The sequence below is a fragment of the Apis cerana genome, linkage group LG9 (assembly GCF_029169275.1).
Source record: "Apis cerana isolate GH-2021 linkage group LG9, AcerK_1.0, whole genome shotgun sequence".
NCBI lineage: Eukaryota > Metazoa > Arthropoda > Insecta > Hymenoptera > Apidae > Apis > Apis cerana.
Genome location: NC_083860.1, coordinates 326772 through 340428, shown reverse-complemented (window position 1 = coordinate 340428; position 13657 = coordinate 326772). Strand labels below are relative to the sequence as shown.

Below are 13657 nucleotides of genomic sequence, written 5' to 3'. Positions count from 1 at the left end.
ATAAAGTTTAATCTATTTACATATTTGAAATATATATATATATATAATTGATATGAATATGAAATATATATATATAAATATAGATATATATATATATATATATATATATATATATATAAATATATATAAAATTTCATTTTGTATTCGATAGTACAATAGCTAATATTATCATCGTTACTTCAGGCTGTTTTATGATTAGTTAGTGTTTTTTTTTTTGTTAATAACTCCTTAACAAAGACATAACAAAAGTTTTTGCAAAAGAAAATGTTGAAATTATTTCAATAATCTTCAATTTTTAATTTTTGAGGAGATTATATATATAATATATATAATATATAATCTTAATTAAAATTATATAAATTATACAAATTATTAATATAATTATAATTATAAATTGTATTTCGTAAATAAAATTACTTTAAAAATAAGAATTTCTATCACTATTTTGATATCACATAAATAATTTTATTTTTGCTTCAAAGCAATTATTTGGATTCATATTTATAAATATATATTAGATATATATTTATATATATATTTATATATATAAATCTAAGGACATCTGCATTGAAGTATAACATTTTATATATATGCTGAAATTGTATATATTTCTCTTAAGTTTTATGATAATATAAGATAATTATATGAGACAATAAGGATAATGTAAATATGTAAATTGGATATGTAATTATCAGAATTTCAAATTAATTTACTAATATATTATTTTGATTAATTAGAACATTATATATAGAAGTTTTAGCATATTTATTTTCGTAATATAATTATTCGAAACTGATGCGCAGTTTTATGAAATGTTATAGTTATAATATTAATATAAATATACATGGTTTATATAATATTATATGAATCTCAATAGATATTTTAGTAATATTTTGGTAACCAATAATAAGTTGTAACACCATAAGCTGTCACGTGATTTAGTCCATTTATTTTCGATAATTTAACCGCTTAACATAAGCAAGCATATAATCATCTCCTTGCTTTAGTCAAGTGTCAATATCGTTAGTGCTTTTCAAATTAAGAAATTATTTTGAAAATTTTGTATTTTTAATTTAATATTTATTTAAAATGTCCAATATATTTAAAAGAAGACTTCAAGCATTGGGATATTTAGAATGGGACAAAGTTAATATAAATGGTTTGTATTATATTCGACAAATTAATAAAAATTTTAACATATTGAAATAATTATTTATAATTAAAATTTTTTTTAAATTTTCTAAAATATTTATTGATAGATCTTAAAAAATATTTAATTTTTTTTAATATTTTCATTCCTTAATAATTTTACATTAAATTATTGATTTAATTGTTTTATAGGTACATTTTTCTTTATAGGTTATAACAACCGGTATAATTAAATCATTAAATCTATTGTTTTTATATATAAATCAAAGATTTAAAATTGCATAATATTTAAATAATATATTTATATAAAAATTTGATAATTATAACTTATAAAAAAAAAGTTTTTCTTATTAAATCATTATATATTAAAAATCAAATTAATTATGAAATGTAATCTTTTTTTTTATATATATTTATATAATTATTTTTTTTATATATTTATATATATTTTTTTAAAAATATATATAAAAATATTTAATACGTAATTTTTAAAAGAAATTTTTATTTCAATAATTTGTATATGTAAATATAATATATATAGAATGTTTCTTTTAATTAAATTAATAAATTAAATAATATTTTATAAGGATATTAAAAAAATTTTAATATAAAATTATTAAATATTTTTGCTTAGCATATAGATACAATATGTGGAAATTATTTTTTTTGTAGCTTAATTTTTTGTTCATAATTCATAGCAACAATTGTTGAAAACTCAATCTGTTATATATAGTCATTTATTATAATACAAAGTAATAATATTAATATTAATTAGAAATATGCAAAATTAGTAACTATTAAATAAAGACAAATAAATATTTTTGATTTTTTAAAAATTTATAATCAAGTATTTTATTAAATGATAGAGATAACATATAATCTTTGAAATTTTTAATGAATGAATAATATCATGAATGATAAATGAATGAATTTCATTTATTATCATGAATATCATATTATGAATAAAAAGATATTTGATTTCATTTAAAATAATTAGTTTTTGAAATTTACTTAATTTTTAAAAATAAAAAATGATTTATATAATATGATATTATATATGATGTAATATATAAAATTTTCTAACATTTACAGTTATTCAAAACACTTATATTAATTGATAAATAATTTCATGATTTTATAAAATTCAATTTATGAATAATGTATATCTAAAATTTTATTATTATTTTTATTTTTATTTTTATTATTTTTTATATTTTAATTTATATTTTCTGCATGAATAGGAAAATAAAATATATTTATATTTATAACAAAATTTCATTCATTATATTTAATATTAAATTTTTTATGTATTATTTAAGTAAATAAGATTATTTATATCATTTAAAGTTTAAAATTATATGTTTGTTACATTGTTAAATAAAATTAAAATATTATAGATGTACAGCATTTTCGAAAAGTTACACTTTGGTTAGAAGATCAAAAGATACGTCAGTATGATATACAAGATCGAAAAGAGTTGAGAGATATAAAAAATGAAAGTTGGTCTAAAGCATTTGCTAAATATTGCAATGATGTTAAATGTCCAGTTTTAAATAATACTGTGGATCGACTTGAATGGTTAATTGGATATGCAATTTGGTTGGAAGCAGAAAATAATAGTAAGTTAATAATCAATAAATATTATTAAAAATTAAATAAAATATTTAATATATATTAAATGTTCAATATATGATTATCATATTTAAACTTTTTCATATATATTAAAAGATTTTATAAAATTTTAAGTAATTATAAAGAAAAGGATATATTTTAATTTCAATGATTTTGAAATTTTTTGAAATATATTGTCAATATGGAACAATTTTTATTTATACATATAACTGCTGTTCAATTTTAATTTTCAAGATATTCACAAAAATATTTTTAACATTATATATTTAATACTATATATTTTTTAAGATTATATATTATATTTTTAATTTAATGTTTAATTTGGATTAGATTAGGTTTAATAGAAATGAAAATTTGAAAATGTTGGGTCAAATTGAGTTGAAAATTTTTTTTGGAATCCAATTATTCTTATTTGTTTTTTCACCATTTGAGGAAATTATCAAATATGTCTTCAAGAATTTTAAAAAGTCAAATCATATATCGAATTTTAAAATGCAAATTTAACTTGAATATAATTTTAAACATTTTTCATAAAATAATTTTTTTCTATCTCAAAATTAAAATAATAGTAAAATAAAAAAATATATGAAAATTAATTTTTCATAATAATAATAATTACTTAATGAACGATTTTTGGTAATTATTCACAAGCTCCAATGATCTTGATTTTTACATATTGTCGAGATCATCATTCTGAATAACTTTTTTTTATAATTTAATCATCAATCTTTTGCAATTTTTGAGATATTTTGATAAATATTTTAAAAACTACAAGAAACTGATGATTAAGTTATAAGAAAAAATTACTCAAGATGATTATTTTAATAATATTTTAATAATTATATTTTTAATAACATATCAATGATAAAATAATTAGAATTCTGCTTATTATGAATTATAAACTAAACTTCTTTTCTTATTATGAATTATAAACTAATTTTTTTATATTTTTATTAATATTTTTAAGCAAATATAATAAAATTAATATTGGAAAATGTAAATTAGCATTTTTACATATAAATTCAAAATAAAATCATACATCTATCACTTATTTTGAATATTAGTTTGCGTTTCATATTTTTTTATAATTTTATCATTTATCATTTATTATCTAAATCTTGAATTAGAAAATATATAAAATTGTTATTCTATTTAACAAAGCTAAATAAGATTTCAAAATAAGATTTCGTGTTTCAAAATTTTCAAAAATCTTGACACAATTTTGATATGTTTGAAAATCCTAATATTCTTGAGTTGTAAAATATTTTTAGATATCTAATGCATCCCGATTCTTTTCAAGGCATTAAGTTTTCTACATTTTTGGGTTTTTGAGTTTTTGATTGTAGTACAATATTTGAGAAATATTTTATTTAAAATTTAAAATTTTTTTTCTATTTTTTTTCATTATATTTTCAATGTAAAATGTATCATCAGTATTGATATATTTTTCAAAATTATGATTGTGTTATATATTATATAATTATGAAATTTAACAAACATGATTAATAAATAAATTATATTTATTATATATTATATTATTATAGCATATTTTAATAATATATTAAAATTTTAATATATAATTAAATTTCTAACGTTTGAATTTTATACAATATAAGTAATTATCTTATCAAAAAGTAAACTAATTCAAATTCAATATTGAAAAATTGCATAAATAAAACATTTTAATTTTCTAATAAATAATAAAAATGATTAAAATTTTCTAAAAATTAATTAAGAAGAAGATGGCTTGTATATCGAAATAAAATTGAAACTAATTTAATTTAAATTTTCCTATTATATAATTAGTAAGATATGCAATATTATAAATATTTTTGTTAATATCTCAGGAATTGAATATATATATATATACACGCGCGCATGATAGAAAGACAGGATTTATAGTTTTTTATAAATTCTTATATATATATATATATATATATTTCTTATTTTCTTTTATTTATATATATTATAGGTTGAAGAAGATATTTAAAATAATTTTCTTTCTTTTTTCCAAAATTTTAATATCATTTTATTCTAATACTTTCATTTTTGATGCTATTATTATTTGTATTTTTTATGTATTTCTGAATTACATTGCTGTATATATTTGCTTTTATATAACCCATAAAATAATTGGAAAAAAATTAATTATGATAATCCAGATGCATTATACAAATTATATTTTTTAAAAATTAATTTATATTTCAAAAAGAATTTTGAATGCCTTCTAGAATTTAATCTAACTTAATTTAATCTAATCTAATCTATGAGTAAAAAAAAAAAGTAAAAAATGCATTGCAAAATAAAAAGTTATTCTATATTTTATTTCGATTATAAATGGAATTTATTTTTTGAAATGTATCAAAAACAAATGGACCAATTCATAATATATATATTTTTAAATCAGATTGATTTACCAAATATACTTGTAAGATTATTCAATTTTTTTTGGATAAATATACAAAAAAAAGTTATTAAAGATATTGTTTCTAACAATATATTTCAAGGTTATGATAATTTAATAAATTTCTTTTCATGTACAATTATCAGTATTAAAAACATGCTATTATATTCTATAATTAAATGAATTAATTAAATGAAACAAAAATTAACAATTTAATATCATATACTATTATTGGTAATTTTACATAAAATAAAAAGAAATACAAAATATAATAATAATAATAATATAATATTCTATTTCAGTTGAAGAATATTCACAAAATGTAAAAGAAATTAAATTGAAAATGAAACAGGAAGCAATAGTGCCTCATCTAAAATCCAAGAATCCACTTGACAATTTAAACTGTGAGTATAAAATAGATATAATTTTTTAAAATCTAATATTTCTTAAATTTTAAATATATTTATTTTTAAATAACGTTTTATTATTATTATTATTATTTTAATTATTTCATTATTTTGTATCTTTAATGATAATAAAAATGATAAAACATGTATAAATATTTTGAAATGCTTATTATATCTTATTTTTTGCTTTTCATATAATTTATTAATATTTTTCACATTAAAATTTATTAAAATGTAATACAATTATATTCTTTTTAAATTTTTTATTATTATTTTTTCATTTACAAAAATTATTTTATATTTCTTAATATTTTTTAAATAAATCTTTTGTGCATTCATTAAAAAATAAATATATAAAAAATATATATAAAATTAAAATAGAATATTTATAATTAAATATATTTATAGTATATAATATATAAATATATTTTATATATTAAACTATATATATATATATATAATCGTATAATTTATTTTGAACTATTCAAATATTTCGAAAAATATAATAAAAATGAAAAAATATTTCAGATAAAAATTGTATAAAAAGATATATTATGTAATATTAATAATTTTTCTATAGTTTAATATATATATATGTATATATATATATATATATATATAAAACAGCGTATAGATCATATAAATAATATTTTTAAAACATTCATAATTTCGTTTAACAATAAATAAACAAATAATAAATAAATAAACTATAAAATTATAAAAATATAATTTTTATTGCAAAATATATAATTCATTATTTTTAAAAAAAATAATTATTTTATATAATTATATTTTATATAATTACTTTGTAATAATATAATTAGTAAAAGTAAGTTATATCAAGAAATCTTTAATTTAGAAAATATAATTTGAAATTTGAAATAAAAAGATAATGTCCTATTCATTCTCTTCTTGTTTTTTATAAAAATTTTATATAAGTTATATTTATATTTATATAATATATTTATATAAACTTTATGAATTTCAAATTAGAATATTTTCTAAACTAAAAATTTTTTGATAATAAAATAATTTAGTGCTTTTATAGCAATAAGAAAATAACATTGCACATATTGATTAATACAATCATATAGTCTCATTTAAAAAATTGAAGTTGATCTTCATATGATTTATAGACAATTTATAGAAAAATCTAAAGACAATTTATAGAAAAATTAATTATAGAAAAATTAATGTGATATAATATATCTTTTTATATCGAACAATTTTTATTTGAACTTTGTTTTATATAATTTATATTATATATATATTTAATATTCCGAAAATGCAAGAGCATTCGTAAACTAGAGATTTTTAAAATAATTTCAAAAAATATTTTCCTTTGCAAAAATGTTCGTTGAACAAAGTTATGAATTATTAACAAAAAACATTGACCAATTACATTAGTCGAGCTGCGATTGTAGCTATGTACTGCTATCGAGCATAAACAAATACAAAAAATATATCTTGAAAAAAGTGGTGAATGATAAATATTTTTTTATAGATAAAAACTTATATTACAAATAAATAAAATTATATTACAAATTATGAATAAATTAATTAATTGCAATTATGATAAAATTGTAACATAAAAAAATAAATTATATATTATAGTCTACATTAAAAAACAATTCATTAAATAAATATAGCGAAAATTTAACTCAAATTTTAAAATGTGCTCAAATTTTGAATCATTATCTGGAATTATTCTTAACATTGACGCATGAATTAATTTTTAATAATTTGTAAATTTACACATAATATTAAATAAATTGAAAATAAAATGTTACTGAAGAATAATACACACATTGAATCAACATATTTATCGTTCACTTCGTTCACTATCATCAATATAATTACTTATAATTTAGTAATTTCAGAAGAGAATTTTGAATTATTTCATTAAAAAATATTGCTGAACTTAAAGAAGATTAATTTTCTTATGATAAATATAGTTTTACAAACCGTTATATAAACTTCTGCACATCGAATAATATTTAAATATACTATAGCAATTCTATATTGATGTTCAATATATGAACATTCCATGAATTTTTATTATTATTTTCTCCATTGATATTGATGGATGATGATACATTTCTTCATTTTTTAAAAAAATAGAAATCTAAAAAATTCATCTAATGTTCATGAGGACCATGCTTATAATATCACTACAGCTGTCTCAAAAGACTTTATCTAATATTTTATAATATTTTATGATATTCATTAATAATTTTAACATAGCCCATTGTTGAAAGATCATATTCTTCCAGATCTCTAATGAAAATTTTTTTCAAAAGAATATTTTGTAGAAATATTTTATATATTGGGCAATATAATCTATCAAGAAGCATATATGATCCAATAAAATCGCTACAAATATCAATTTGTCATAAAGTGATTGATCAATGGAGTTGTGCTGAGCGTGGACGAAGCACAAATTGTTTTTGTTCGCTTCATAAATTTGCATTGTGGTAATTGTAACATTATTCTCGCGTAAAAAACTTCATTTATCCACAATACATATTTGCAGAATGAAAGATTCCGCTTCATTTTTTCTAATAGCTATTTCGAATATTGAAACTGTTAAATATAATCTTAAGAATGTAAATTTTGCACCTGCAAAATTTTAAGAATTTTTCTTAAGTTGAAGATGTTGCTAATTTGCGGTTTTGTTGGCTGTTTAATGTTCTATATAAGAATGCGATTCACGAGATTCGAGATGAAAGCATAAACATAAAGTTTATTAATTCTTGAACTATTAAGTAAAACTATTAAGTAAACTATTATTTTATTAAGTAACTATTATTAAGTAAATTCTCAAAAACTTTGTAAATTCAATGAATTTCATATGTGAATTTTCATTTACGGATATTTGAATATTTTAACATTAAAATTTTATAATAAATTAATTCTATTATTATATAGTATGAGTTACATCACAATATGGAATATTTTAAAATGTGAGTCCAATACAATAAAAATGCAATAATTACAGCCTAACGACATCAAAATTACATCGAAGTCACATTATAGTCCGTAACAAAAAATTTCAAGTATTGGCTATTTATGTATATGATATTTCAATGGAGATAGATCATCTACGCGATGTAATGATGGTTATTGCAGGGTGTTGATTAAATGTCAGAAGAAAACGTTTTTAATGTTCGCAACATGAGCTATATTTGAATTAATTTTATTATAAAATAGTATGATTAATTATTAATTAATTTAAAAAATATTTGCTTAATAATAAATATCATTTTATTCTAGTATCATATGATGATATATTATTTACATCCTTTTAAAGAAAAAGAAAAAATTATAATGAAAAATGGAATTTTATTTATCATAAGAAAATTAATCTTTTTTATGGCCACCAATATTTTTTACGAAATAATTCAAAATTTTCTTTTGAAATTACTAAATTACAAGTGATCAACTGATCAATATTGATGATAATACAACTAAGTGAACGATAAATATGTTGATTCAATGTGTGTATTATTTTTCAATAACGTTTTAATTTCAATTTATTTAATATTATGTATAAATTTAATGTTAAAAATTAATTCATGCATAAATAATAAGGAAGGATGTTCCAAACAATGATTTAGTGGCATATTTTAAAGTTTGAGTTAAATTTTTGCTTGATTTATTTGATAAATTTTTTTTTAATGTAAACTGTAATATATAATTTACTTTTTTATGTCACAATTTTATCATAATTGCAATTAAATTAATTAATTTATTCATGATTTATAATATAATTTATTTGTAATATAATTTTTTATCTATAAAAAAATATTTATTATATTTACCACTTTTTTTGAAATATATTGTTTACATTTGTATAGCTAACGCTTATGACTTGATTAAGCTATACATGATTAGTTAATATTTTTTTTTTAATAACATGTTAACAAAGTCATAAAATTTTTGCAAAAAAAAAAATATTGTTTAAAATTAGAATCGTAGAAATCTCCAGTACACAAATGTTCCGTATTTTTGAGACATCCTATATAACGTTAACCATAAACATAATCTATTTTTTCAAAATGTCAATTTAAACATATGTATATGATTTATTCTGTATGTGCATATACATATATATATGTATATATATAGCTTAGTTGAATTTCATTAACAAAATAATTCGGTTAAATATTCGTGATTCATAATTCTTTTTCCCATTCGAACTAAAGAGATCTTATTTATTTTTTTATTTTATTGTTCATCATCTAGAATAAAAACTTTATTTGCGAGAATTTTATTGCTAGTTCTTGTAATAAAATTTAATTGAATATTATATTTGAGAGCTATACTAATAATATAATTTATCAGTATACAAGATGTTTCATAATTAGTGATATCATCGGGTAAGAATGATTCTATGAAAAAATAAATCAAAAATACAAAATAAATATAAAATTTTTTAAATAAAATAATATACGATATATATTCCAACACATAGTTAAATTGAAATTTTGAAGAATGGAAAAAGAAAATTCTGAATATAAAATTTTAATTTCAGGTTTTTATTAATTTTCGAGATATTAGATAAGAAATTTTTGGTACAAATACATTGAATTTTATATATATATATATATATATATATATATACGCTCTTAGTAATATATAATCAGCATAATACAATCTCTTATCTATTAGTTCTATAAACAATTTTATCGCTTAAGTTTTTATTTTTGAGAAAATCAAAATTAAATATATTTTGCCATCAAAATATTATCATTGTTAAATTTTCAAATTCAATTTTTTAACTAATTTATAAAACAGAAAAGTTTTATTTTCGATTATACCACTAATTACCTGGGATATCGTGTATACATCAATATAGTATCTTATTATCGATTTTTGATTTTTTTTTGCAGCATTTCCAGAATAATTTTTATTAATTTCAATTAATAAAAAAATAATTTATGCCAAATTTCAGTTCGATCAGATAATAGAAAATCGTGCGTTTGGACTTTTCAATATTAAAATATTTAAATATTCATAATTCATTTTTTATTTTAAATTATTGATTATATAAAAAGAAAAATATATTTTTCTAACATACTATCTGTGTATCACTGTATAAAAGTTAATCTAATGATAGAATGCATTTTTTATTCTATTACTCTTTCATACAAATGAAAAAAATGAAAAGAATTTGAAAAAAATTAAAACATTTTTTTCAATTTTGAAAATTGTAAAAGTATCCTTTGATTATTATTTTATTATTATTTTAACAGAGATTAAAAAATATATATTTTTTATTTTAAATATATAAATTTATTTTTTTTTAATTTCACAGATTTTATTTTAAAATTTGAAAATTATTCAATTTTTATTTTATCAAAAATATAAACTGATTTTCTCAAAGACCTTTAATTGTTTAAAATTAACTTTTAAACAGTTTTTTGAATATTAAAAATATTTTATTATGAATCATATTATTGAACGAAAATATGAAGCATATCCAATTATAAATTGAATTAATAAGACACGTGAAATTTTTGAAAACGAGATTGAATAATTCAAAAATTTAGAACAAAAGAATTTTTTATAAGATTTAATTTTTTTTTTAATTGATTTTTTAATTTGATCTGAAAATAAAAATTTTATTAAAAAGTTGGAATTAGAAATAAATTATGAATTATAAATTATAAATTATGATATTGCAGAGAATAAATAAATTAATAAAAGAATATAATATAATATAAATAATAAATATATAAGATTATAAAAAAAGGAAAACAAAGAAAATGTGTAGAATATAAATAATTATCGAAAAGAATACTTCTATTTATACTTTATTAAATAACTATAAAAATGATATTTACTTTTGTAATTTTTATATTTATTTTTAATGAAATCTTCAAAGATATCACTGGAATATATTAATATTATATATATATATATAAATATTAAAAACTAATATTAAAAAGAAAAATGAAACTGAAATTTTTTATGAATCTTTATATATATTTTAAATAGAATATTACATTGTTTCATTGCTTATTTTTCAATATTGCATTTATAAATTTATATATTTACATAATTATACTTTCTATATTTTAAAAAATTAAATTTTAAATTAATTTAAAAAATTAGTAATATAAATTATATTAATCATTATTTTTATAAATGTTTTGTTATTTTATTTTTTATTTTATCTTAATCATTGTATTGTCGTTAGTTGACAGTAATGAGTTTAAAAATGGAATCTACTCTGTGGCAAAATTACTTCGAATTCCACGACATCCGAATCATCTGATCACATTAAAAGCATGCAGTAAACTAGTACAAAGAAGATTAAATTCTGAATGTTTACGGAATCCAAATTCTAAAATTATTCGAGGCAAGCCATTTCCTGTGATGAATTGCGATCCTGGTTTTCAACTGAAGAAAACAGCAGTGGAAAATGCAGCTAAGATTCTTGCTCTTCTTTATATTCAAGATATTAGGAATCTTCAAACAAAGATTAATGAAGTAATCGTCCAAGTGCAGAATATTACAGCGAATCCAAAAACGGATACTAAGTTAGGAAAAGTTGGAAAATAAAGAAAAGAAATGATACGTAGATATTTTGTTATCATATTATATGATATATATATATACATATATATATATATATATATATATATATATATATATTAGATGTAATAAAAATATTAAATATTAGATAATTTTTTTATCTTAGAAAGTCTCGAAAACATAATATTATTTATTTATTTTAAAATCAAGCTTATTATAGCGTATCATTAAAATAATTACGAAATTTATTGTTTTCTTTAATTTTTTTTCTACACAAAAAAATCATTAAAAAATCAAAATACTTAAATTATTTTATTTTATTATATCTTTATTATATTATTATATTATGTATTTTATTATATCTCTTTATAATAAAATGTTATTTAATTAATAGAAAATATTAAATAAAAATTAAATTAATTTAATAAATGTAATAACAAAAATGTAATAACAAAGAATATTAAATTTTGTTATAGATTTACATGTTTATTTTTTAAAATCTTTATTCAAATATAAATTTAATTAAAAATCAATAACATATAATAATTTTATGAAAATAATAAATATTGAAAATTATTTATAAAAAAAAATGAAGTATTTTAATTTGAAAATTTTTGTTTACATTTAACAAAAATTTGATACCACTAAAATATTTATAATTTTCAAATATACATATATTATATTGTATATATGTTATTATTTATTATAATACTTCTTATATTATTATTACACAAAAATTTATACACAAAAAATTTTTAAAATATATTGAAATAATATAATTTTAATTTTAATTTTATAAAATAATCATTGCAAAAATAGAGTTAAAGAAATGTAAATTAAGTATAAACATTTTCTGTTCATATATGCTAAATAAATAAATGAATAAAAAGTAAAATTCAAATATTTTGATAATATTTATTATATAAAAAATTATTATAATAATCAAAACAATTCTTGAATGCTTATATTTATAAAACTGATTAATAAAATTTCTCAATATTATACTTGTTGATATTTTATATAATTTATTGATATTTTCTTGTTAGATGAAAATACTCAAATCGAAATATAGATTAAAAATAGAAACAATAAATTGTATATTTTATTTTTTTTTTAATAAATATATGATTTTTTTATGAATTTTATTTTTATATGATTTTATATGAATTTTACATAATATTTAAACTGTTAATTGCTTTATATTATTTTTAAAAATAGAAAGCATGAAAAATAAAAAAAATATGATAAAATAAAATAATTATCAAGATAAAAAAATGTAATTTTTTTAATAGTAATAAAAATACTATCATGTATAAAAATTTTTTCATTTAATAAATCTGTACATTATAATAAAAATTAAATTTTATTAACTTAATTTATATAATGTTGAAAAAGCATTTATAGAAAATATATGAAAGAAATATATATAAAAATTAAAAAAGAAAAAATAATGAAATTAAGATGAAAAATAAAAGAGGAAAATAAAATATTTAAAACAAAAAAAAAAAAATCTATTAAAAGTGAA

General features: G+C 16.4%; 1 protein-coding gene across 1 annotated transcript; it reads left to right on the top strand.

Moving 5' to 3' along the window:
* The first annotated feature begins 764 nt into the window (after window positions 1-764).
* Window positions 765-13451, top strand: LOC133665636 (RNA transcription, translation and transport factor protein-like). Its single transcript, XM_062079768.1, has 4 exons — window positions 765-1159; window positions 2547-2768; window positions 5488-5589; window positions 11795-13451. Exons 1-4 carry the CDS (start codon window positions 1090-1092, stop codon window positions 12157-12159), a joined length of 759 nt encoding a protein of 252 aa, XP_061935752.1. The 5' UTR covers window positions 765-1089; the 3' UTR covers window positions 12160-13451.
* The last annotated feature ends 206 nt before the right edge of the window (window positions 13452-13657 follow it).

Bases quoted from the DNA above. Each gene is read 5' to 3' on its own strand.
- LOC133665636 (XM_062079768.1), top strand. From the start codon at position 1,090: ATGTCCAATATATTTAAAAGAAGACTTCAAGCATTGGGATATTTAGAA. The intron at 2,769-5,487 runs GTAAGTTAATAA...ATTCTATTTCAG, and splicing joins GTTGGAAGCAGAAAATAATA to TTGAAGAATATTCACAAAAT. The intron at 5,590-11,794 runs GTGAGTATAAAA...TATTGTCGTTAG, and splicing joins TCCACTTGACAATTTAAACT to TTGACAGTAATGAGTTTAAA.